The sequence below is a fragment of the Oncorhynchus nerka genome, linkage group LG1 (assembly GCF_034236695.1).
Source record: "Oncorhynchus nerka isolate Pitt River linkage group LG1, Oner_Uvic_2.0, whole genome shotgun sequence".
Classification (NCBI taxonomy): Eukaryota; Metazoa; Chordata; class Actinopteri; order Salmoniformes; family Salmonidae; genus Oncorhynchus; species Oncorhynchus nerka.
In genome coordinates this window covers 47,212,116-47,239,993 of record NC_088396.1, presented here as the reverse complement: position 1 = coordinate 47,239,993, position 27,878 = coordinate 47,212,116, and the positions used below count along the sequence as shown (strand labels likewise).

Below are 27,878 nucleotides of genomic sequence, written 5' to 3'. Positions count from 1 at the left end.
TGTCTTACTCACATCGTCTGCGTAGAGCGTGATTACAGAGTCATTTGGAACAGCTGATGCTCTCATCCATGTTTCAGTGTTACCTACCTCGATGCGAGCATAAAAGTTATTTAGCTCGTCTGGTAGGCTTGTGTCACTGGGCAGCTCTCGGCTGTGCTTCTATTTGTAGTCCGTAATAATAAGGCAATGCATCTCAGTTCAAGAGGTGTCACTGCAGAAACCCTGGTTTGAATCCAGGCTGCATCACATCCGGCAGTGATTGGGAGTCCCATAGGGCGGAGTCAATTGTAAATAAGAGTTTGTTCTTAACTGACTTGCCACGTTAAATAAATGTAAAAATATAAATGCCAGGTTTATAACAGTTGATTCAAAGACACTAGGGGTTCCCCCTTGTGTACATACAGTTCCCTTGTGTGTAAGGGTCAGCGACAGGCTGAACATGTCAGTAAAGACACGTGCCATTTGGTCAGTGCATGCTCGGAGTACACATTTATTTATTTTATTTCACCTTTATTTAACCAGGTAGGCAAGTTGAGAACAAGTTCTCATTTACAACTGCGACCTGGCCAAGATAAAGCATAGCAGTGTGAACAGACAACACAGAGTTACACATGGAGTAGCTCTGGCCCCCCAATGGTGGAACAAACTCCCTCACGACGCCAGGACAGCGGAGTCAATCACCACCTTCCGGAGACACCTGAAACCCCACCTCTTTAAGGAATACCTAGGATAGGATAAAGTAATCCCTCTCACCCCCCCTCCCCCTGGGAAAAAAAAGATTTAGATGCACTACTGTTCCACTGGAGGTCATAAGGTGAATGCACCAATTTGTAAGTCGCTCTGGATAAGAGCGTCTGCTAAATGACTTAAATGTAAATGTAAATGTAATAACACAGTAGAAAAAAATAAAAATAATAATCTATATACATTGTGTGCAAAAGGCATGAGGAGGAAGGCGAAGAATTACAATTTTTCAGATTAACACTGGAGTGATAAATGATCAGATGGTCATGTGCAGGAAGATATCACCCCCAACAGATCCGACCTTGAATATGTGGACACCTATAAGTACCTAGGTGTCTGGCTAGACTGCAAACTCTCCTTCCAGACCCATATCAAACATCTCCAATCTAAAATCAAATCAAGAGTCGGCTTTCTATTCCGCAACAAAGACTCCTTCACTCACGCTGCCAAGCTTACCCTAGTAAAACGGACTATCCTACCGATCCTCGACTTCGGCGATGTCATCTACAAAATTGCTTCCAACACTCTTCTCAGCAAACTGGATGCAGTTTATCACAGTGCCATCCGTTTTGTTACTAAAGCATCTTATACCACCCACCACTGCGACCTGTATGCTCTAGTCGGCTGGCCCTCGCTACATATTCGTCGCCAGATCCACTGGCTCCAGGTCATCTACAAGGCCATGCTAGGCAAAGCTCCGCCTTATCTCAGCTCACTGGTCACGATGGCAACACCCATCCGTAGCACGCGCTCCAGCAGGTGTATCTCATTGATCATCCCTAAAGCCAACACCTCATTCGGCCGCCTTTCGTTCCAGTACTCTGCTGCCTGTGACTGGAACGAATTGCAAAAATCGCTGAAGTTGGAGACTTTGATCTCCCTCACCAACTTCAAACATCAGCTATCTGAGCAGCTAACCGATCGCTGCAGCTGTACATAATCTATTGGTAAATAGCCCACCCATTTTCACCTACCTCATCCCCACAGTTTTTATTTATTTACTTTTCTGCTCTTTTGCACACCAATATCTCTACCTGTACATGATCATCTGATCATTTATCACTCCAGTGTTAATCTGCAATATTGTAATTATTCGCCTACCTCCTCATGCCTTTTGCACACATTGTATATAGACTCCCCTTTTTTCTCTACTGTGTTATTGACTTGTTAATTGTTTACTCCATGTGTAACTCTGTGTTGTCTGTTCACTCTGCTATGCTTTATCTTGGCCAGGTCGCAGTTGCAAATGAGAACCTGTTCTCAACTAGCCTACCTGGTTAAATAAAGGTGAAATAAAAAATAAATAAAATAAAAATATACTGGTGTGCAAAAGAGCAGAAAAGTAAATAAATAAAAACAGTATGGGGATGAGGTAGGTAAATTGGGTGGGCTATGTACCGATAGACTATGTACAGCTGCAGCGATCGGTTAGCTGCTCAGATAGCATATGTTTAAAGTTGGTGAGGGAGATCCTGGCAATCCGTCTGGCCCTGCTGCCTTGTGAATGTTGACCTGTTAACCTTTCTAGCGGAACCCCTCGACAACATTCCACTGAAAAGGCAGTGCGCGAAATTCAAAAATATTTTTTAGAAATATGTAACTTTCACACATTAACAAGTCCAATACAGCAAATGAAAGTTAAACATCTTGTTAATCTACCCATCATGTCCGATTTAAAAAATGCTTTACAGCTAAAGCACAACATATGATTATGTTAGATCACCGCCAAGGCGAAAAAACACACAGCCGGTGATTTTGCATAAATAATCATAATAAACATTGATAAAAGATAGTGTTTTTCACAGATTTAAAGATAGACTTCTCCTTAATGCAACCGCTGTGTCAGATTTAAAAAAGAAGGCACTCCAAGGAATCCCAGTTCGACAATACATGACTGATTTCCATAAAGTTCCATCATTTATGTCCAAATAGCCACTTGTTGTTAGCGTGTTCAGCCCAGTAATCCATCTTCATGAGGTGCAGACACTTCATCCAGACAAAAACTCGAAAAGTTCCGTTACAGTCCTTTAGAAACATGTCAAACGATGTATGGAATCAATCGTTAGGATGTTTTTAACATGAAACATCAATAATGTTCCAACCTGAGAATTACTTTGTCATCAGAAAAAGCACTGGAACGCAAGGTAACTCTGTCGGGAGCGCGCGTCATGAGACCATGGCTCTTTGCCAGACCACTGACACAGAGGTCTCATGAGCCCCTCCTTTCTAGTAGAATCCTTATTCAAGTTTCAAAAGATGGTTGACATCTAGTGGAAGCCGTAGGACGTGCAACCTCATCCACATCTCAATCTGTATTCGGTAGGCCAAGCTTTGAAAAACTACAAACCTCAGATGTCCCACTTCCTGGTTGGATTTTTCTCAGGTTTTCGCCTGCCATATGAGTTCTGTTATACTTACAGCCATCATTCAAACAGTTTTAGAAACTTCTGAGTGTTTTCTATCCAATACTAATAATAATATGCATATATTAGCGTCTGGGACGGAGAAGGAGGCAGTTCACTCTGGGCATGCTATTCATCCAAAAGTGAAAATCCTGCCCCCTATCCCCAAAAAGGTTAAAAGCTCTTATTTGCATAGGCTACGGAGAGCGTTTTCCCGTTTGTTTATGGCCGTATACAGCTCATTGAGTGTGGTCTTAGTGCCAGCATCGGTTTGTGGTGGTAAATTGAGAGCTACGAAGAATTTAGATGAAAATTCTCTTGGTAAAAAGTGTGGTCTACAGCTTATCAGAAGATACTCTATCTCAGGTTAGCAAAACCTTAGATATCGTGCACCAGCTGTTGTTTACAAATATACATAGACCGCCACCCTTGTCTTAATGAGGCCAATATCCTGCCGGGAAAAAAAAACGTAAAATCTGCCTGCTGTATATAATTCATGTCGCCACAACTCGGTGAAACACAAGATATTACAGTTTTTTATGTCCCGTTGGTAGAATATATGTGACCACAGCCAGTCTATTTTATTATCCATTGATTGTACGTTGGCTAATGGTAAAAGGAGATTACCCACTCGCCGTCAGATCCAGACCTTCGTCCCCGTTACCTCCGTCTCTTTCTCCTGTGAATGACAGGGATGTGGGCCTTATCGGGTGTCGTAAGTAAATCCTTTGCGTCCGACTCGTTAAAGAAAAAGTATTTCTCCAGTACGGGATGTGTAATTGCTGTCCTGTAATCTAGAAGCTCTTTTCGGGTTATAAAACAAGGTAGCAGAAACATTATGTTCAAAATAATTTACAAATAATGCAAAAAAACACACACAATAGCACAACTGGTTAGAGGGTCATAAAACGGCAGCCAATATTACACTTATGTACTTGTGTAAATTAGATAGTTCTGTATTTAATTTTCAATACATTTGCAGAAATGTAAAAAAAAAAACATTTTCACTTTGTCATTATGGGGTATTGTGTGTAGATGGGTGCAACACAAAATGTGGAGAAGCCACCTCGACGACGAAGGCGTCTTGTCAGCAGCAGCTGTTTGTTACAAAATAAATGCCTTAACATTTTCTCTGAAAGCACCTTTTTTATATTTCTTTTATGATTATTTTACTATTATTATTTTGTTAAATTATGCCCAGCTCATGGGGCCCCTTGATGATGTGTGGCCTGAGACAATGGTCTCTTCTGCCTAATGGTAAACCCACCACTGGAACCTACTGGATTACAGCTCTGCCCTGCCAGCAATGACGGCTTGGATTAATGACACATGAAAAGCAATCTCCACACCCGAGAGGACCAGGCCCACAAGGGCACACTCAGCTCCACACATAATAAACATCCCATAATCGGGAACGCTCGCGTGGCAGGCATGCTGATGCGACCAGGGCCGTAAATCTGTAAAACTTTACTTCTGCAGGTTTATCTGTGGTCCCTGGGCTTCTGGCCCATAGCCTGCTACTCCTCCTGTAATGTGTTTGGTCAGACCATCGTTGGGGCCTTTTCAGTTGCTCTTGTTTCACTGAGCAGGAGATCCCTGCGAGAAAAAACACATTCACTGAGATGATTAGGTCATGCGTAGATGGTTGCATGTAGCCTAGTGGTTAAGTGCGTTGGGCCAGTAACTGCAAGGTATCCGTTCTGAGCCTACTAGTTGAACAAAATCTGAGAAGGTTTCCTTGTGCAAAGCACTTAACCCTAATGTCTCCTGTAAGACATATATTGGATAAGAGTGTTTGCTAAATGTGTAGAGTATTGTATTTCTTATGAAGGGAATGTATCCATTTTGAACTTCTACGACAGTAATTATTTATTTACATAAATCTTCCTATTGAATCCTCAACCATTACTAATCCACCAATATGTTAATGACAAACAATGTTTTCTTGCCTTTACTAATCCACCAATATGTTAATGGTCAACCATGTTTTCTTGTCTTTACTAATCTGCCAATATGTTAATGACAAACCATGTTTTCCTGGCTTTGATCATGTGCACGAGAGACGACAGTACATTTGGGTTAGCTCTACCTCAGTGACAGAGCATTAGTAACACACTGGCCAACGACCACCGTTTGGGCAGGAAGTTAGGTCACAGTACTGTGTAGTATTTTATGCAGACATGACTGGGTGATACCAGTGACAGGGGGAGGCAGGCAGACATGAGTGGGTGATACCAGGGACAGGGGGAGGCAGGCAGACATGACTGGGTGATACCGGGGACAGGGGGAGGCAGGCAGACATGACTGGGTGATACCAGGGAAAGGGGGAGGCAGGCAGACATGACTGGGTGATACCAGGGACAGGGGGAGGCAGGCAGACATGACTGGGTGATACCGGGGACAGGGGGAGGCAGGCAGACATGACTGGGTGATACCAGGGACAGGGGAGGCAGGCAGACATGACTGGGTGATACCGGGGACAGGGGGAGGCAGGCAGACATGACTGGGTGATACCGGGGACAGGGGGAGGCAGGCAGACATGACTGGGTGATACCGGGGACAGGGGGAGGCAGGCAGACATGACTGGGTGATACAGGGGAGGCAGGCAGACATGACTGGGTGATACAGGGGAGGCAGGCAGACATCACTGGGTGATACCAGGGACAGGGGGAGGCAGGCAGACTTGACTGGGTGATACCAGGGACAGGGGGAGGCAGGCAGACATGACTGGGTGATACAGGGGGAGGCAGGCAGACATGACTGGGTGATACCAGGGACAGGGGGAGGCAGGCAGACTTGACTGGGTGATACCGGGGACAGGGGGAGGCAGGCAGACATGACTGGGTGATACCGGGGGAGGCAGGCAGACTTGACTGGGTGATACCGGGGACAGGGGGAGGCAGGCAGACATGACTGGGTGATACCAGAGACAGGCTGCCAGACATGGCTTAGTGATACCTGGGACAGGTGGGGGCAGGCAGACATGGCTGGGTGATCTGATCTAAGTGGTAAGGTGTAATCAGTAATTGCAGGCCTCTCTGCATTGGCTACAATTAATAAAATATGATGTGGTGTATTATTCAGCCAGGAGTGGGGCAGAAGCGTGTCATCGCTGTGCCATGTGAATAATAACAGACCATTACTGATGCTGCAGGTTGCTCATTACTCTGATTGTCCTGGAAATGGTGAGGTTGTGAATCTATTATTTTCTAAATTGTTGTGGGGAAATGCAGGAGCATTTATCACCATGCTGTACGTACCATGGAGCTCAACTGTACTAACACACACTGTTCATACCCACACAGACGCACACATTTATTTCCCGTTATAAATGTTCTCATTGACTTGCATACAAAACTGAGCTAGCTAGCTACTTGGCTACTCTGGGACAATCTCACTCGTTTTTTCACTCATAAAAAAAAGGCCAGAAAACTCAACTCAGTTTTACTTAAACATGTTATCTTTTGAATATGTAACCACGCGTACAAACCGTAAAACAGGATTTAAAAAAAAGGAAACACTGAGAGCTAGCTTCTCTGTTCTTTTCACCAGACTACTTCCAACAGTCACGGACCAAAGTGCGGAGAAGAGAGGCATGCGCCTGCAGCAGTAACACTCCGAATGCCTCGCCTAGTGGTAGTGTTAAGTAATACATGTGGTCTGTGCAACACCATGGACGACTACAGTAATAGTGGAGTGGATGGCACAGAAAAAATACATTTTTATTTTTAACACACTTGAATTATTATACTCAGCTAGGCTAAGAAACCATTTAATTTTACAGAATGGCATTACAGCCATTGCAATTACACATGTGGAAACATTCCTACAGCAAATTATCTTCATGTGAGGAGAATAACACCATTTTAACCACTCGTTTTAATTTTACCTTTATTTTACTAGGCAAGTCAGTTAAGAACAAATTCTTATTTTCAATGACAGCCTAGGAACAGTGGGTTAACTGCCTGTTCAGGGGCAGAACAACAGCTTTGTACCTTGTCAGCTCGGGGATTTGAACTTGCAACCTTTCGGTTACTAGTCCAACGCTCTAACCACTAGGCTACCCTGCCGAACTTGCAATTCCACATGTGAAAGTGAGATTTACACATGCATTGTGAAAACTTTGAAAAGAGAACAGATGAGAAGAAACACTGTAGCTAATATCAAATGTACCAACACATTAATAATTGAATCTTAAGCAGATTTAAGATGGGGATATAGAAAGTCAATCTACTTATTTTTCCAAAGCTATGCCAGTGATTTGTTAAATGTCAAGACGACTGCTAAACAGAGTTTTTCATTTTAAAATGAATGGTTCTTGCTGACATTTATAGTTGTGTGTAACAACTGCATGCTGCAACAAGCCAATGAAGATGCTGACAAAGTCAAACATTGAATGTCATTCCATCAAATGAGATGAAAACAATCATTAAAGACCATAATTAACTTTGTATTCATTTGGTAAATCAATGAGACTGCATGAACCTTGTTACTTTGCATGACAAAGTCATCTGGCAGAGCGGGGCTTTGATTTGCCATTTCGCCAAAGTTTGCAGCAATGTTGTCAATAATCTAAGCAAGGACAGAGAGACTGCTGGGTAATCAGTAGCAGTGGAAGAAACAACAGTCACCCTTTTGTTTCTCTCTCTCTCTCTCTGTTTTTCAATCTCTCTTTCTCTGTTTCTCACTTTCTCTCTCTGTTTATCTCTCTCTCTCTCACTCTCTCTTTGTTTCTTTCTGTTTCTCTGTCTGTCTCTCTCTCACACTCTTTCACTCCATTTTTCTTTCTGTTTCTCTCTCTCACTCTATTTTTCTCTGTTCTCTCTCTCTGTTTCTCCCTCTCACTCTGTTGCTCTCTCTCACTCTTTCTCTCTCTGTTTCTCTCTCTCTGTTTCTCTCTCTCACTCTCTGTTTCGCTCTCACTCTCCCACTCTCACTCACTCGCTGGTTAGTAACTAAGGTGACTGGAGCACCTTGCGCTCACACACTCTCAGCTTTCAGGGGTGGTGTGTGAAAATCACACCATGCTCCATTCCAGCTGAATAGAACACCATCTGACACTGTTCGGAGAGCGATAATGTAATGATGTGAAGTCTCTTCAAGTTCCTTGAAAAATATGATTCTGAGTAGGGTTGCACATTTTGGGGAATATTCTGAGGTGGAAACTTTCCGTGGGAATTAAAGGGAATATATGGGAATTAACGGAAATATGTACAAATTAATATTAACACCATTTAAATGTAGATGTTTTTTGCATTGGATATATTTACCAAATCATATTGGAGACAGAAACATAAACATGATCTTATCATAAGTAGACAAATTGCAAATGATTAAAACCTTCCAATAGAATCGTTTTTAAAACTATTTACTTACAAATTGAACTTTAATTAAATGAGTTGACTCTTCACATAGGATGATTTCACTGAACAACAAAAGAAAGGGAAGATTGAATGATCCCCAATGATCCATCGCATCTCCCAAAAACGTTATCAACATACATCTGTAAAATGATAGTATAGAAACTAAAGCTATGGTTGTCTTCCTCTCAGGCTTCCATGTATTCTCCCCGGACCTCCTCAATGTCCACCTCTTGAACATCAGACTAAGGCCTCATCTTCACTGTCACTTTCCAACATTGTTGAGGATGGCTCGTTGTCAATCTCAAAAAGCCTAAAATTTGCCTGGATAGCCACCAATTTTTCAACCCTTGTATTGGTCAGCCTGTTGCGTGCTTTGGTGTGTGTGTTCCCAAACAAGGACCAGTTGCGCTCTGAGGCGGCTGATGTTGGTGGGATTTGGAGGATGATAGAGGCAACAGGGGAAAGAGCCTCTGATCCACAAAGTCCCTTCCATCAGGTGGCACGACTGCCATATTGCATCTCCATCCCAAAGCCCTTGCTTGGAAGTGTACTTCACCAGACTGCCAAGAACCTTGCCCTCATCCAGGCCAAGGTGTCGAGACACGGTAGTAATGACACCATAGGCCTTGTTGATCTTTGCACCAGACAGGATGCTCTTGCCAGCGTACTTGGGGTCCAGCATGTATGCTGTGGCGTGTATGGGCTTCAGGCAGAAGTCTTCACACTTTTTGATGTATTTCAGAACTGCAGTTTCCTCTGCTTGGTGGGCAGGGCAGTACGGATTTATTCTCTTACATCTGCAAGCAAAGTCTGAACATCAGACAGGATGGCATTATCTCCCTCAATCCGTGCAATGGCTATTGCTATAGGTTTCATGAGTTTCAGGCTGCTTACCACTCTCTCCCAAAATACATAATCAAGGAGGATCCTCAAATAGTCAAACTGTGATATGGCCATTTCTTGGAGTGACTCCTTCCCTCCAGGAGACTGTCAAATATGATGACAACACCACCACAAGCTGGGAAGCTTGTGGTGATCTTATTCTTCTCACTTTGCTTGGTGAGGTAGATTGCTGCTTTAACTTGATAACCCTTCACATACCTAACCATTTCCTTGGCTCTCTTGTAGAGTGTATCCATTGTTTTCAGTGCCATGATGTCCTTGTGGAGCAGATTCAATGGATGAGCAGCACAGCCAATGGGTGTGATGTGAGGGTAGGACTCCTCCACTTTAGACCAAGCAGCCTTCATGTTCGCAGCATTGTCTGTCACCAGTGCAAATACCTTCTGTGGTCCAAGGTCATTGATGACTGCCTTCAGCTCATCTGCAATGTAGAGACCGGTGTATCTGTTGTCCCTTGTGTCTGTACTCTTGTAGAATACTAGTTGAGGGGTGATGTAGTTATGTATTCCTTGCCCATGAACATTCAACCATCCATCAGAGATGATTGCAATACAATCTGCTTTCTCTATGATTTGCTTGAGCTTCACTTGAACTTTGTTGAACTCTGCATCCAGCAAATGAGTAGATAAAGCATGTCTGGTTGGAGGTGTGCATGCTGGGCAAAGAACATTTGGAAATCTCTTCCAATACACATTGCCTGTGAGCATCAGAGGTGAACCAGTTGTATACACAGCTCAAGCAAGACATTCATCAGCATTTCTCAAAAAATAGTCAAAAAAACTTCTGATTCCAGGAGGACCATGAGCTGTTGCTATTGGTAACCTGTTGCTTCTACTCGGGACGCTTGCGTCCCAACTAGAGCGCTGGAAATGCAAATGCGCTACGCTAAATGCTAATAGTATTAGTTAAAACTCAAAAGTTCATTAAAATACACATGCAGGGTATCGAATTAAAGCTACACTCGTTGTGAATCCAGGCAACAAGTCAGATTTTTAAAATGCTTTTCGGCGAAAGCATGAGAAGCTATTATCTGATAGCATGTAACACCCAAAAAGACCCACAGGGGACGTAAACAAAATAATTAGCATTTCGGCGTTACACAAACCGCACAATAAAATAGAAAACATTCATTACCTTTCACCATCTTCTTTGTTGGCACTCCTAGATGTCCCATAAACACTATTTGGGTCTTTATTTCGATTAAATCGGTCCATATAAAGCCTAGATATCGTTATATGTAGACTGTGTGATAAACGAAAAAAACATTGTTTCAAAATGTAACGTCATTTTTTTAAATTCAAAAAGTCGACGATAAACTTTCACAAAACACTTCGAAATACGTTTGTAATGCAACTTTAGGTATTAGTAAACGCTAATAAGCGATAAAATTCATCAGGAGGCGATGTAAAGATCATTAGCTGTCCGTCTGGAAAAATGTCCGGCTAGAAACTCAACGAAAATATCCGGTCCTAGACCATAGGAGATACGGTGCCCTGCATGTGTTTGACCAAGAAAAAACTCGAAGGGAAATGACAAGACTCTAGACACCGTGTGGAAGCTGTAGGTACTGCAACCTCAGTCAATTAATTGTGGTTCACCTTTATCAATGGGTTCAAGTAGCGCATGGATATATTTTCCCATTTTCAGTGATCAGTTTTTCCTGTGCTTTTCGATGTAAATGCCGTTCTGGTAAAGCCACAGCAGTGATTTAACCAGTTTTATAAACGTCTGAGTGTTTTCTATCCACACAGACTAAGCAAATGCATATACTATATTCCTGGCATGAGTAGCAGGGCGCTGAAATGTTGCGCGATTTTTAACAGAATGTTCAAAAAAGTAGAGGGTCGACTTAAGAGGTTAAGGTGTCTGATTCATCAATTTTACCTCAAATAGAAGTAGAGGGCTTTTGTCAGAGGTTGCTTGTTGTGAGCGCCGAGGGAACTTTATGCACTTGGCCAGATGATTCTGCAACTTTGTTGCCTTCTTCACATATGATTTTGCACAGTATTTGCAAATGTACACAGCTTTTCCTTCTACATTAGCTGCAGTGAAATGTCTCCATGCATCAGATAGTGCCTGTGGCATTTTCCTGTAAAGATTAGAAAAAAATGAGTAAAAAATAAATAAATACAATTTCTTGTAAAGATAAATAGTTAAGCAGTTAGATTAAACAAATCCATTGTAATATATATATATATTTTAATGGAAAACAGTTAGCAGGCTCAAACAAGCTAAAATACACATGGTAGCCAAAACTAACTAGCAGAAATTGTTAATAAATTAGAAATTATTTAAACACACTTCGCTGTAGGCTACTATTTACTAGTTAACAAAAAATTATGTATGTCGTATAAAATAAATTCACCCCGCCCAGTATTGATTCAAAACTTACCAGAAAGCATGTAGTCCTTGGCTCAGACAGTGTAGTAGTGTGGGCTCAATAGCATCTCATTAGTGTGCAAGATCTTGAAAATCAGCTGATGTGATGGAAGTGTGCACTGCACATGTGATGGAAGAATGCACTGTGCATGCAGAGGGTTGAAATTCCATTGAATTGGGGATAGTTTAACCAAAACACGCCACAATACCTACAGTATAATATCCTTTTGTGTATCCCACACAAAAAAGGTTTACTGTTATAAGCTAACATTTTTTTTATTAATTTAAGCTAAATGAACTTTCCCATGGAAATTTACCAGAATGTTTCTGACGCTTTGCAACCCTAATTCTGAGTATTTGTTTAGTGCATGAAAAGGCTTTAGTTGGGTTTCCTTCTTCCCATGTTATTGTTGAGGCTCCGGGGCCATATGTGTTGGTACTTTTAATCTTCACACCTCAGATCAGACGAGCAGCCCTGGTAATTAAGACGGAGTTTCATTCTGTGTCTAGCAGACAAAGACCTGCCTCCTGCAGAAGGTCATCAGATGACAGAGGACCGGAGAGGTCAATCCCAGGAAGACAGCAGAAGGTGTTTCAATGCTTTGGAGAATGATTCGGTACATATTGTTATGGTCTTCCTGTACAATTCAATAGTTATTCAAAACACTGTAGCCAATCCATAAGATTCTAAAGTAGAGAAATATGTATAATGGATGTCACGTTGCTTGCTTAACGAGTTCCACTTCCTACGTGTGTGGCTGAAAAATCTGAATCCACTAATTGAAAGGGGTGTCCAGGTACTTTTGTATGTGTATATATACAGTAGCAATCAAAAGCTTGGACACACCAACTCATTCAAGGGTTTTTCTTTATTTTTCTTTATTTTGCTATTTTCTACATTGCAGAATAATAGGGAAGATATCATAACTTTGAAATAACACATATGAAATCAAAAGTGTTAAACAATTCAAAATATACTTTATATTTGAGATTTTTCAAAGTAGCCACCCTTTGCCTTGATGACAGCTTTTCACACGCTTGGCATTCTCTCAACCAGGTTCATGAGGTAGTCACCTGGAATGCAATTCAATTAACAGGTGTGCCTTGTTAAAAGTACATTTTTGGGATTTGTTTCCTTCTTAACTTCTTGGTGACAGGGGGCAGTATATTCACGTCCGGATGAAATGCATGCCCAAATTCAACTGCCTGCTACTCATCCCCAGAATATAAGATATGCATATTATTAGTAGATTTGGATAGAAAACACTCTGAAGTTTCTAAAACTGTTTGAATCATGTCTGTGAGTATAACAGAACTTATTAGCAGGCAAAACCCCGAGGACAAACCATTCAGATTTTTTTTGTGAGTTTTGAGGTCACTCTCTTTTCAATGTGTTTTCATTGGGAATCCAGATTTCTAAGGGAACATCTTGCAGTTCCTATCGCTTCCAATGGATGTCAACAGTCTTTAGAAATTGGTTGAGGTTATTGCTTTGTGTAATGAAGAAGTACGGCCATCTTGAACGAGGGTCACTTGAAGTGTACTGTTAGATAGAGGTGCGTGACCAAAAAGCATGCTTCAGTTTGTTTTCTTCCTGTATTGAACACAGATCATCCCGCCTTCAATTTGATTGATTATTTACGTTAAAAAATACCTAAAGTTGTATTACAAAAGTAGTGTGAAATGTTTTGGCAAAGTTTACAGGTAACTTTTGAGATATTTTGTAGTCATGTTGAGCAAGTTGGAACCAGCTTTTTTTCTGGATCAAACGTGCCAAATAAATGGACATTTTGGATATATATCGACGGATGGAGTGCTGCATCAGATGACCTGTCCCCCACAATCACCCAACCGCAACCCCTTTGAGATGGTTTGGGATGAGTTGGACCGCAGAGTGAAGGAAAAGCAGCCAACAAGTGCCCAGCATATGTGGGAACTCCTTCAAGACTATTGGAAAAGCATTCCTCATGAAGCTGGTTGAGAGAATGCCAAGAGTGTGCAAAGCTGTCATCAAGACAAAGTGTGGCTACTTTGAAGAATCTCAAATATAAAATATATTTCTATTTGTTTAACCCTTTTTTGGTTACTACAGGGTTCCATATGTGTTATTTAATGTTTTATTTAAAGTTTTGATGTCTTCGCTATTAATCTACAATCGAGAAAATAGTAAAAAATTATGAAAAACCATAGAACGAGTAGGTGTTCTAAAACGTCTGAGGAAATAGCAAGTATTTTTTAAATGGTCTGTTTGAGATACAAGTTTTTGAGGTAGGGTTTTTTAAGTGTTTTCATTCTCCAAATTATGCTTAGGCCACAAATACTAGTTTAGGATTAGTCAACAACATTATTTGAGTATGAGTTAAAATAATATGAAATTATAAAGTGAGATTTTCACTGAACTGTTTAAGAAAATGAACATCAGGTCTGGAGGACACATTACCATTCATGCCACAGACAGTGAGCAGCGGAGGGACAATTCTTAAAAGGAAGCTATAATGGATTAGATTAGAGATTACATGGTTGATTTGAAGATTATAGAGAGCGTTTGCACAGAAACAGATACCAGACAAAAGGGTAAAACTCACACAACCCACACTATGAACTGGCATGCCTTTCAGACAGTCCTCTTGAATAACCCTCCTGTAATCCCCCCCCCCGAAAAAAATATATATATATAAAATCGAAGAGTTTGTCAATGGTGAATACACTGACCACATCATGTTTGAACACAAATAGCGAAATGAATAGGCTACACTGTAGATGTCGATTTGAAAGGCTTGGCTGAAGACAAGCCAGAAGTGTAAACGGCAGTTTGTGTGTGTTCACTACGGCTCAAGAGGTCGATAGTGGTGGAAATGTTTCTGAGGAAACAGAGCTGCGTTCAGAATCCTCCAGGGAGGCTCTGAACCTTGTGACTGGCCAACATCCCTTATGTTCTACATCAATGTCCATGCTATCTTTTCATAGTGGTGAAGGAGAGAGAATCTTCTTCACACTAAAGACGGATGAACTTCATGTGACTTTTCCCACTCTTCCTAACCTTGTACCCTGTGATGTTTCCAGGCGAGTTCAAGGGAAAGTGACAAGCAGATCAAACAGAAAGCACTCACTTAACACTTCTGGGCATTTAGCAAGCATCGCCAATTCCTAGCAGTGGCAACATTTTATGGTTCAGTTAATTGTTATTGCAGAGATGCCCATTTTATTGGTAACACCTTATAGACTTACACATTCCACTCCGCCTGACACAACTCATCACTGTAACCAAATTTTTACGATATTTCAGGTTTCTATCACATCCATCCACTGTCTTCTGCAGCACTATCTCTCTGTGCAGAGAGTGATTGATTGCCACCAGCTGCATTTGAAATCTCCCGGTTGACTGGTCCACCATCGCCATCACACTGCACACTGCCCTATCCCATCTGGACAAGAGGAATCAAATCAAATCAAATGGTATTGGTCAAATACACGGGGGTGGGGGGGGGAGTCCTTGTTAGCGGGCTGCGAAGGTGGCACTGTATTATCCTCAAATTGGGCAAAGAAGGTGTTTAGTTTGTCTAGAAGCGGGACGCAGGTGTCCATGAACTGGCTGGTTTTCTTTTTATAGTCTGTGATTTTCTGTAGACCCTGCCAAATACGTCTCGTGTCTGAGCTGTTGAATTGCAACTCTTTGTCCCTGTACTGGCATTTCGCTTGTTTGATTGCCTTGCGGAGGGAAAAACTGCACTAAATATATTCAGCCATATTCCCAGACCTCTTTCCATGGTTAAAAGCGATGGTTCGCACTTTCAGTTTTGAGCGAATGCTGCCAGACATCCATGGTTTCTGGTTAGGGTAGGTTTTAATAGTCACAGCGGGTACAACATCTCCAAAGCACTTCTTCATAAACTCACTCACCGAATCAGCGTATAGATCGATGCTGTTCTCTGAGGCTAACTGGAACATATCCCAGTCCGCATGATAGAAAAAATCTTGAAGCGTGGATTCCGATTGGTCAGACTAGTGTTGAATGGTTCTCGTCACTGGTATATCCTGTTTGAGTTTCTGCCTTTAAGATGATAGGAGCAAGATAGCGTTGTCGTCAGATTTGGAGGGCGGGGGAGAGCTTTGTATGCATTGCGGAAGTTAGAGTAGCAGTGATGTGTATTGCCACCGCACGTTGTGCAATCAATATGCTGATACAATTTAGGTAGCCTTGGTCTAAAATTTGCTTTGTTCAAATTCCCAGCTACAATAAATGCAGCCTCAGGATATATGGTTTCCAGTTAATATAGAGTCCAGTGAAGTTCCTTGTGTGCTGTCTTGGTGTCTGCTTAGGGAGAATGTACACAGCTGTGACGATAACTGACGAGAATTCTCTTGGGAGGTAATATGGCCAGCATTTGATTGTAAGGAATTCTAGGTCGGTGAGCAGAAGGACTTGAGTTCCTGTATGTTGTTATGATTACACCATGAGTCATTAATCATGTAGCATACACCCCTCCCTTCCTCTTCCCAGAGAGGTGTTTATCTCTTGTCGGCACGATGCATGGAGAAGAACGGTGGAAGAACCGATTCCGACAACATATCCTGAGGGAGCCATGATTCTGTGAAACAGAGAATGTTTCAATCTCTGATGTCTCTCTGGAAGGCAACCCTTGCTCGAATTTAATCTACCTTGTTGTCAAGACACTGGACATTGGCGAGTAGTATACTCGGGAGCGGTGGGCGATGTACATGTCTACGGAGTCTGACCAGGAGGCTGCTCCATCTGCCTCTTCTGCAGCTCTATTGTTTTGGGTCGGCTTCTGGGATTAGAGCCATTGTCCTGGGTGGTGGTTCAAACAGAGGATCCGCTTCGGGAAAGTCGTATTCCTGGTAATAATGTTAGTAAATTGAAGTCGCTCTTATATCCAATAGTTCTTCCTGGGTGAATGTAATAAGACATAAGATTTCCTGGGGTAACAATGTAAGCAATAATACATAAAAAATAAAATAAACACTGCATTGTTTCCAAAGGACTTGAAGCGAGGCGACTATCTCTGTCGGCGCCATCTAGAATACCTATATAAGAATGCTATTAATTGACTACAGCTCAGCATTCAACACCATAGTACCCTCCAAGCTCAACATTAAGCTTGAGGCCCTGGGTCTCAACCCCGCCCTGTGCAATTGGGTCCTGGACTTTCTGATGGGCCACCCCCAGGTGGTGAAGGTAGGAAACAACATCTCCACTTCGCTGATCCTCAACACTGGGGCCGACAAGGGTGCAGGCTCAGCCCACTCCTGTACTCCCTGTTCACCCATGACTGCGTGGCCATGCACGCCTCCAACTCAATCATCAAGTTTGCAGACGACACAATAGTAGTGGGCTTGATTCCCAAACAATGACAGCCTACAGGGAGGAGGTGAGGGCACTCAGAGTGTGTTGTCAGAAAAACAACTTTCTCACTCAATGTCAACTAAACAAAGGACATGATGGTGAACTTTAGGAAACAACAGAGCACCCCCCTATCCACATCGACGGGACATAGTGGAGAAGGTGGAAAATTTTCACTTCATCTGCGTACACAACATAGACAAACTGAAATCGTCCACCCACACAGACAGTGTGGCGAAGAAGGCGCCACAGCGGCTCTCCAGAGGGTGGTGCGTTCTGCACACCGCATCACCGGGGACAAACTACCTGCCCTCCAGGTCACATACAGCACCCGATGTCACAGGAAGGCCAAAAAGATCATCAAGGACAACAACCACCCGAGCCACTGCCTCTTCACCCCACTACTATCCAGGAGGTGAGGTCAGTACAGGTGCATCAAAGCTGAGACCGAGAGACTGAAAAACAGCTTCTATCTCAATGCCATCAGACTGTTAAACAGCAATCACTGACTCAGAGAGGCTGCTGCCTACATAGACTCACATCTTTGGCCACTTTAATAAATGGATCACTCGTCACTTTAAATAATGCCACTTTAATCATGTTTACATATCTTACATTACTCATCTCATATATATATACTGTATATACTGTATCTTATACCATCTATTGCAGTGGTCGCACCGACTTTTCGACCTGAAGATCACTGACATCATGATTTGACCTCGTTGACCATTAGATGCAGGTACCATCAGTCCAGTAAAATAAAAAAGCTCCACAGTGCCTCACAAGTGCTAAACCAACTGATCTATTTTGTTATCAAAGCTCGAGTTTTGAAATATAACATGGTCTGATTAACAATATTGTAAGGCCAATCATATAGCCAATATGCTGTGATAATGTATTAGACCTACCGCCCAAACCTTATTCCTACAAAACTGTTTGTGTGAGGTTAATGTAAAAAAATAAATATCTGAGCAGTAGATCTCAGCTTGCTTTTCGACTGCAAAAGTGATCTTGACTCAGAAAAGGTTGGTGACCACTGATCTATCGCATCTTGCCTATGCTGCTCGGCCATCGCTCATCCATATATTTATGTGTACATATTCTTATTCCATACCTTTAGATTTGTGTGTATTAGGTAGTTGGGAAATTGTTAGATTACTTGTTAGATATTGCTGCACTGTCGGACCTAGAATGACATCATTTCGCTACACTCGCATTAACATCTGCTAACCATGTGTATGTGACCAATGAAGTATCATTTGGATTTGATTTGGATGTCTCTATCCCTGAGACCTGTAAAGCATCACCAACAACTCAGTGTTGTTTCAGGTAACTTAAAATGTCTGTTTTGCATTACAGCTCATTGTCTCGAAGTTCAACGTTTAACTGTAAGTACGCTATGCTGCAATTGCAGAAGTAGCAGCACTTTTTCTTGAAGGCAATGCTACTGAAAGTGTGATTGTCAATGTAAAGGTATTTCTCGAGGATAGTCAAATGTGTATACACACACACACACACACACACACACACATACACACACACAGAGGATCACATAGAATGTTATACAGTACCTTTTGTTCTTTTGAGCTTTCTTCTTGTCCATTATGACAGGTACACAGTTGGTGAGCTCTGTCCAGTCGGCATGCAAACCACAGCTCCAGCCGTAGAGAACCGAGAGAACAGCCAGGACTCGTCTTTGCCTGGTCGGTGGCATGTACATTTCTTCTGCCCTGACTTACAGTCGCATGGCTGCTCCAAACGAATATTCCTAACTAAGTGCCTTCCAAACGTGGTTCCACCAGTCTTTTGAATGTGTAAAAACACTATCACATCGTCTCCTTTGATATTGAAATCCACGTGCCGCTGAAGGTCTCGTTCAGTAAAGTTGAATTTTGACGGCAATTTCGGTGGGCTGTCATCCTCCATTTCTGTGTAAAAGTCTTCGTTTGTCCGATATTGGGTAGAAAGTAGACTGGCCCCTCTCAATTTTTCCCCAGTATTAAAGTGGCAAGAATTGCTGCCAGCTGGACAGATATATTGATAGCCTATCATTACAAAAAGAACAGCTAAAATAGGAACTAAGATCAGCTTATTGGATTTCTCATCCATTATAACAATAAGGTGTTTTCATATTAGTGTGAATTATTACACATTATCCTTTCAGTAGTTGCTTCTTGATTCATCATAATGTCTACGGACCTTCAAAGTGCCACATGTTGATGGACAAGACCTATCAAAAAACGTATTCTGGTCTAAACATGTAGCCTACCTTAATGTTTTAAGGATATGGCATTCATATTCATCAACGCAGATCATTTAAAACAAGGCAGGTTTGCAACAAACAAAAAACATGTCATATTTCGGTTACATATCCCTTGTTTGTTGTCCGAACTTCACAGACGGTGCTGCATACTAACGTCTCTCGTACTTGAATTTTAAGTGGAAACGAGCCATTCAAAATGTTTCATTCTGATCCGAACAAATTACAATTTACGTCTCGCGAAACAATCCCGTCTGTTTAAATTCAGCACCACAAACATGCATGTAGGCTGGAGGTTACTGGAGAAACGTCAGACGTTATCCTTATGAGGCAAGTGACTGCAGCTCCGACTACAATGGGATGGGTCCTGAAACGTCCTCATACATCGCGCGGTTTAGTTTGTTTCAAATATTGTAGGCTACTACTTGAAGATGCTGTATCCAAGACTCCGTGATCATGTTACTCACTCTTCGTTGTCATATCCTATCTATTGATTTATGTGGACACATATTGTAGGTTACCTTGGCTATAGGCTAGCATAGGAGAAAGGGCTCATAATCTTATCTCGTAGTCGTAGAACCGATAGCCTGCATTCAGCTCTTACCGATCAGTCAGCACACACGAGTGACTGGACAACCGAAAGTCGATGTTCGTCAAATAATCTATGAGCAATTGAGAACGGAATGTGAGTTTGGTGCTGGGCAAATAGTAGATTTTATACTAAGAACATTTAACCAAAAGCACGTTGAAAATTTTCTACGAAAGTCAATGGTTAGAATAATAAAATAAAAACGACAGCCAATCGAAGGTGGGAAAATGTATCCAGTCCAATCCAAATACTGTAGCCTACAAACTTCATGCAGCCTGTCTCATGCATTGACATATGGTTGCATGAGAGCCAAAAGCTATTGAAACACAGTTTGCACGATATTAATACATTCATGAAAAATAAATATAGACATGAAATATATATATTATTTTAGGATCACCATTCGTGGGAATGAACCATCATCACTTTCGACGTCAAGCACCATGGACAGATCCCAAATATCGCGCAACAATACAATAGGCTTTTCTAAATTGTTGACGCAGGCAATCTACTGCAAATTGTTGATGCATGGAGTCTACTATTGTTGACTCATGGTTCTGACAATCGGTAGTGAGGATGATTCATTCCCACGAAGAACACTTTGTGGAAAAAATAGCCTATAGCCTACAGGACATTGTTGGTGAATCGTGTTATTTGCTGTGTTATAGCCTATGTTTTAGAATCTCTCTATCCAAGTAGACTATATGTATATTGCAGTCTACTTATTTTGTTTCAGGAATCACATTATGTGGGCAAACTTTAGGGGACTTAATATTAACCAAATTCAGCCTAGTTCCAAGTCAAAAAGATTTTTAAATAGGCCTACTTCACACACAGCAACTGCTTAACCTCATAATGGTTGGCTGTGCTGTTGTACATGTGAAAATCTGATTGGGATTTCAAACCAATATTAAACGGATGTTGTTGGTATTAAGGCTTAGAAGTGACAATGGACAGCAAGCTCGTGCTTTACGGTGCGTGGTCACTGGTCACTGGTCCCAACCTTGAGCTCCTGTGGGAAGATGGAACGGGAGGGGTGGCAAGAAGGCCGGCTTTAACACCCACAAAAGGACAAAGTCATCAGGACTGTGCTACACATGGATTGCATTAGCTGCCAGTGTTCAGCAGAAGAACACGGAAAAAGCAGAGGAAGTTAGCTGAGGCCTGACTAACGGATGGTCTGACACTGTGAGGAACACCACTAATGTGTTCTTTTCAGAGATGTACCACAGAGTTCACCAAACCACATTCAGAGAGTCTCTGAGATGTGGAGAAAATGTTAAGAATCAAAGGGTCATGGAAATGAAAAAGGGTCGGTCCACTCACAAAGAAAAAACATGATTTCCTATAGGCCTTGAAGTAAATGTTTTTCTTCCCACTTAATCAGTGTCGGTATTCCAGACACATCAGGGTCATTGGTTCTTATTTTTGGATTAAAACAAATGTTTTTTATGGTAAAGATTATATTTCCGGTGTTTTTTATTTCCACTACAGGAGCCGGAGTCTCAACATATCGTCTGGATATGGTGTTGAATAGGCCATAAAAAGCACTGAATACAAAGCTGTGAATGACACACAAGTAAACTGTGTTTGTGCATGTCTATTCTGTATTAAAATATATTCAACAGATGCTAATTGAAGAACGTTAATGGCAACTCTATTACTTTTCAATACAGCAAGGAACAGTGAACAGGATGACATTGATGAAGTCCACGGCTTTCTCGTCGGGAAATTGACGTAAGTCAACGTATATGTAAGTCAATGTATTTGTATAATGAGATTGGAACAATATAATCACCTTCTCCCTTCTTCCATCCCAGAAAATCACACCCAGATTTGGAGGAGCAGCTAGGGGCTCTCCGCAAGCATCTGTTGGAGAGCACCAACGACATGGCCCCTCTCAAAGTGTGGGATCTTCAAAGTGGTACTGGAACAACCATTATTTATGCTACAAGTTTTTCCTGACCACATGACCTGACTAGTTAGAACTAGACGGCAGGGTAGCCTAGTGGTTAGAGCGTTGGACTAATAACTGGAAGGTTGCAAGTTCAAACCCCTGAGCTGACAAGGCACAAACTGTCGTTCTGCCCCTGAACAGGCAGTTGACCCACTGTTCCTAGGCCGTCATTGAAAATAAGAATTTGTTCTAAACTGACTTGCCTGGTAAAATAAAGACAGTAAAAACTCATGGCCCTACCCATTAGCAAAGGGCTTACCACTGAATCCGTGACTGTGAGGATCGCTGTGGTAACAGTTTGATTAATGGGAATGAAATGGAAATCATAGCACTATACTTACTAAAGAGCTTACTAAAGCAATCAATCATGTTATTATGTACAATATTATTCTGTACAATAGAGAGATTGCCAAGCACATGATCAATGGACCGGGCTTGGCCACATGTTGCTCCAACCACCCATGTGTTATGGCTTTGATTGTATGAATGAAAATGAAAAGGGAAAGAAGCTCTCAATAACCCAATAACTCAATCAATTCGACACAGCATGATGTCCTGATAGAAAGGTGTTGATTCTATTTGAACATTTTTGACATTGAGCTAATGATATGTGTACAGACTTTGCAGTACACAGAGTTTCACAGAGTACTTCCGAATCAAACAAATAATATATTATTTATTGTATATAATTATATGACATAATATTTTATTTAATCTGTATGATTATTTGTGTTTATGCATGGAACATTTTCAACAAGGACTATAGGCATGCCAAGGTGATGTACATTCCCAAGAAAAATAATCAATTGGCTCAATTTAAAATAATTGTAACTTTTGATGAAAATGAAAAATGTTTCATTGTGTAGATCTAAGCTTCCAGGCAGCTGCTTCCACCATCGTCTGTACCAAAGATTGATTCTCTGTAACATACCTAAGTCAGAATTTCTCCAGCAGAGCCAAGGTACACCTTTACACCGCCTCACACTCTTTCTATTTCAAAGCCCTCGCACATTCTACAGGAATAAATATTCCTGTTGAAATTAAATAAGAAGTACTCCCAGTTTGTAGACTTGAATCCAATCCTAGGATGTAACTTGTTTTAGACAGCGGTTGTGAGCAACAACCCACTAGTGCTGAATCAGCGGTGTGGTTCATGTTCACAGAGTCAGCTGTAGATATACTACCGTCTGAGGGCCACACAGATTTTAGAGATTAAAAACGGGTTTTATCACCAAAAGTAGACTACGCCTAGACTGCTTCAAATCAAATCAAATCAAATGTATTTATATAGCCCTTCGTACATCAGCTGATATCTCAAAGTGCTGTACAGAAACACAGCCTAAAACCCCAAACAGCAAGCAATGCAGGTGTAGAAGCATGGTGGCTAGGAAAAACTCCCTAGAAAGGCCAAAACCTAGGAAGAAACCTAGAGAGGAACCAGGCTATGTGGGGTGGCCAGTCCTCTTCTGGCTGTGCCGGGTGGAGATTATAACAGAACATGGCCAAGATGTTCAAATGTTCATAAATGACCAGCATGGTTGAATAATAATAAGGCAGAACAGTTGAAACTGGAGCAGCAGCACGGTCAGGTGGACTGGGGACAGCAAGGAGTCATCATGTCGGGTAGTCCTGGGGCATGGTCCTAGGGCTCAGGTCCTCCGAGAGAGAGAAAGAAAGAGAGAATTAGAGAGAGCATATGTGCGGTGGCCAGTCCTCTTCTGGCTGTGCCGGGTGGAGATTATAACAGAACATGGCCAAGATGTTCAAATGTTAATAAATGACCAGCATGGTCGAATAATAATAAGGCAGAACAGTTGAAACTGGAGCAGCAGCACGGCCAGGTGGACTGGGGACAGCAAGGAGTCATCATGTCAGGTAGTCAAGTTGGCGCATACACAATCCATGTCTGCTTCTGTCTAAGCCACATCATTATAAAGTTACTCTGATGTTAAACTAGCAAAAATAAGACTGGAAAGTTACTCGGCATTGTGAAGAAATAAGTAACTAAGTTACTAGGTTGTTAACTTCATATTTGATACTAGCTTACTAATGTGGACATCCTAAGGAACTTGTCCATTTTGTCCTGGAAACTCCAGGTATGGGGGAGAAAAAGCTGATGGTGACTGTACATGTTTTACTCTTCCCATAGATCCCTGACAGTTTGTCCCTAAACATGTGCACTTATCATCCCCTTTTGCACTAAGAACAGCCTCAATTAAATCGGTGAATGGACTCTACAAGGTGTCGAAAGAGTTTCACAGGGATGCTGGTCCATGATAACTCCAATGCTTCCCACAGTTGTGTCAAGTTGGCTGAATGTCGTTTGGGTGGTGGACCATTCTTGATACACGTTGGGAAACTGAGTGAAAACCCAGCAGCGTTGCAGTTCTTGACGCAAACCTCTGCACCTGGCACCTACTACCATACCCTGTTCAAAAGCACTTAAATATTTTGTCTTGCCCATTCACTCTCTGGAAGGCACGCATACACAATCCATGTCTCAATTGTCTCAAGGCTTAAAAATCCTGTCTCCTCCCCTTCAACTACACTGATTGAGGTGTATTAAACAAATGACATCAATAAGGGATCATAGATTTCACCTGGATTAAACTTGTCTGTTTATTTAATAGAAAGAGCAGGTGTCCTTAATGTTTTGTATTCTCAGTGCATACTAGGTTTTGGATAGTATTCGACTTACAGCAGTGAGTTGTTCTCTGTTGCAGCGGCTGAAAAAGCTGACTTACACCAGTGAGTTGTTCTCTGTTGCAGCGGCTGACTAACAGCAGTGAGTTGTTCTCTGTTGCAGCGGCTGACTAACAGCAGTGAGTTGTTCTCTGTTGCAGCGGCTGACTAACAGCAGTGAGTTGCTCTCTGTTGCAGCGGCTGACTAACAGCAGTGAGTTGTTCTCTGTTCCAGCGGCTGACTAACACCAGTGAGTTGTTCTCTGTTCCAGCGGCTGACAAAGCTGACTAACAGCAGTGAGTTGTTCTCTGTTGCAGAGGCTGACTAACACCAGTGAGTTGTTCTCTGTTGCAGCGGCTGACTAACAGCAGTGAGTTGTTCTCTGTTCCAGCGGCTGACTAACACCAGTGAGTTGTTCTCTGTTGCAGCGGCTGACAAAGCTGACTAACAGCAGTGAGTTGTTCTCTGTTGCAGAGGCTGACTAACACCAGTGAGTTGTTCTCTGTTGCAGCGGCTGACTAACAGCAGTGAGTTGTTCTCTGTTCCAGCGGCTGACTAACACCAGTGAGTGAGACCATTGGGGATCCACCCAGGAGATGGATTCCTGTACATTAATGGCCTGCACAATGATCTGGACGTCAACAACCTCTTCAGATACAATAGGAGATCAGCTCTGCTCAGCTTAGCTCTGCAGTCCTCTCGCTGCGTCAACTCAGCCTTAGCCCGGGCTCCCACCGTTGAGGAAGCTACTCTGAAAATATAGTTTATGACGCTACCAATTACTTCACTCTGGATTAAGTGAAGCTACGCTTAAGATACCCTTAAGAAAAATATAGTTTACTGAACTAAAGTAACCAAAAAAGAAAGGAAATGATTTCCTACTGAAAAGTAGTCTACCCCACTATAGTTATTAACTACTAAAAACTACCAAGATTTGAATGTAGTTCAACCACCACCGAGCTACTGCAAAAGCACAGGAAGCTTCTGAAGGGAGAACGGCTCAAATGGCTGGAACAGGTCAAATGGAATGGCATCAAACACTAGGAAAGCATGTGATGCCCTTCCACCTATTTCTCTCCAGTCACTATCACGAGCCCATTCTCCCCAATTAAGATGCCACCAACCTCCGTTGTGCAAAAGGTAGTTTACACGTAGTTCACTACTCCCTAACACTGCTGGCTGCCCACAGCTCAGTGATCCAGGGCTGCAGGATCAGAGCTAGCTGGCTGCCCACAGCTCAGAGATGCATGCTTAACACCCCAGCCATCCTACAATCTAAACTTGATGCCCTCAATCTCTCACAAATGATCAATGAACCTACCAGATACCTCCCCAAAGCCTTAAACACGGGCACCCTCATAGATATTATCCTAACCAACTTCCCCTCTAAATACACCTCTGCTGTCTTCAACCAAGATCTCAGCGATCACTGCCTCATTGCCTGCATCCGTAATGGGTCAGCGGTCAAACGACCTCCACTCATCACTGTAAAACGCTCCCTGAAACACTTCAGCGAGCAGGCCATTCTAATCGACCTGGCCGGGGTATCCTGGAAGGATATTGATCTCATCCCATCAGTAGAGGATGCCTGGATATTTTTTTTAAATGCCTTCCTAACCATCTTAAATAAACAGGCCCCATTCAAGAAATTTAGAACCAGGAACAGATATAGCCCTTGGTTCTACCCAGACCTGACTGCCCTTAAAACCAACACAAAAGCATCCTATGGCGTTCTGCATTAGCATCGAACAGCCCCCGTGATATGCAGCTGTTCAGGGAAGCTAGAAACCATTATACACAGGCAGTTAGAAAAGCCAAGGCTAGCTTTTTCAAGCAGAAATTTGCTTCCTGCAACACTAACTCAAAAAAGTTCTGGGACACTGTAAAGTCCATGAAGAATAAGAACACCTCCTCCCAGCTGCCCACTGCACTGAAGATAGGAACCACTGTCACCACTGATAAATCCACCATAATTGAGAATTTCAATAAGCATTTTTCTATGGCTGGCCATGCTTTCCACCTGGCTACACCTACCCCGGTCAACAGCACTGCACCCCCAACAGCAACTCGCCCAAGCCTTCCCCATTTCTCCTTCTCCCAAATCCATTCAGCTGATGTTCTGAAAGAGCTGCAAAATCTGGACCCCTACAAATCAGCCGGGCTAGACAATCTGGACCCTTTCTTTCTGAAATTATCTGCCGAAATTGTTGCCACCCCTATTACAAGCCTGTTCAACCTCTCTTTCGTGTCGTCTGAGTTTCCCAAAGATTGGAAAGCAGCTGCGGTCATCCCCCTCTTCAAAGGGGGGGACACTCTTGACCCAAACTGCTACAGACCTATATCTATCCTACCATGCCTTTCTAAGGTTTTCGAAAGCCAAGTCAACAAACAGATTACCGACCATTTCGAATCTCACCATACCTTCCCTGCTATGCAATCTGGTTTCAGAGCTGGTCATGGGTGCACCTCAGCCACGCTCAAGGTCCTAAACGATATCTTAACCGCCATCGATAAGAAACATTACTGTACAGCCGTATTCATTGATCTGGCCAAGGCTTTCGACTCTGTCAATCACCACATCCTCATCGGCAGACTCGACAGCCTTGGTTTCTCAAATGATTGCCTCGCCTGGTTCACCGACTACTTCTCTGATAGAGTTCAGTGTGTCAAATCGGAGGGTCTGCTGTCCGGACCTCTGGCAGTCTCTATGGGGGTGCCACAGGGTTCAATTCTTGGACCGACTCTCTTCTCTGTATACATCAATGAGGTCGCTCTTGCTGCTGGTGAGTCTCTGATCCACCTCTACGCAGACGACACCATTCTGTATACTTCCGGCCCTTCTTTGGACACTGTGTTAACAACCCTCCAGGCAAGCTTCAATGCCATACAACTCTCCTTCTGTGGCCTCCAATTGCTCTTAAACACAAGTAAAACTAAATGCATGCTCTTCAACCGATCGCTACCTGCAGCTACCCGCCTGTCCAACATCACTACTCTGGACGGCTCTGACTTAGAATACGTGGACAACTACAAATACTTAGGTGTCTGGTTAGACTGTAAACTCTCCTTCCAGACCCATATCAAACATCTCCAATCCAAAGTTAAATCTAGAATTGGCTTCCTATTTCGCAACAAAGCATCCTTCACTCATGCTGCCAAACATACCCTTGTAAAACTGACCATCCTACTAATCCTCGACTTTGGCGATGTCATTTACAAAATAGCCTCCAATA

At 42.4% G+C, this 27,878-nt stretch overlaps 1 protein-coding gene across 1 annotated transcript in view; it reads right to left on the bottom strand.

Annotated features, from left to right (window-relative positions):
- The window catches only part of LOC115131341 (heparan-sulfate 6-O-sulfotransferase 3-B-like), a 142,258-nt gene extending 122,470 nt beyond the window's left edge, over window positions 1-19,788 (bottom strand). Inside the window, 2 exon segments of the mRNA XM_029662981.2 lie at window positions 18,728-18,821; window positions 18,824-19,788. Of these exon segments, the coding sequence (XP_029518841.2) occupies window positions 18,728-18,821; window positions 18,824-19,265 (536 nt within the window). The 5' untranslated portion in view covers window positions 19,266-19,788.
- Window positions 19,789-27,878: the final 8,090 nt, after the last annotated feature.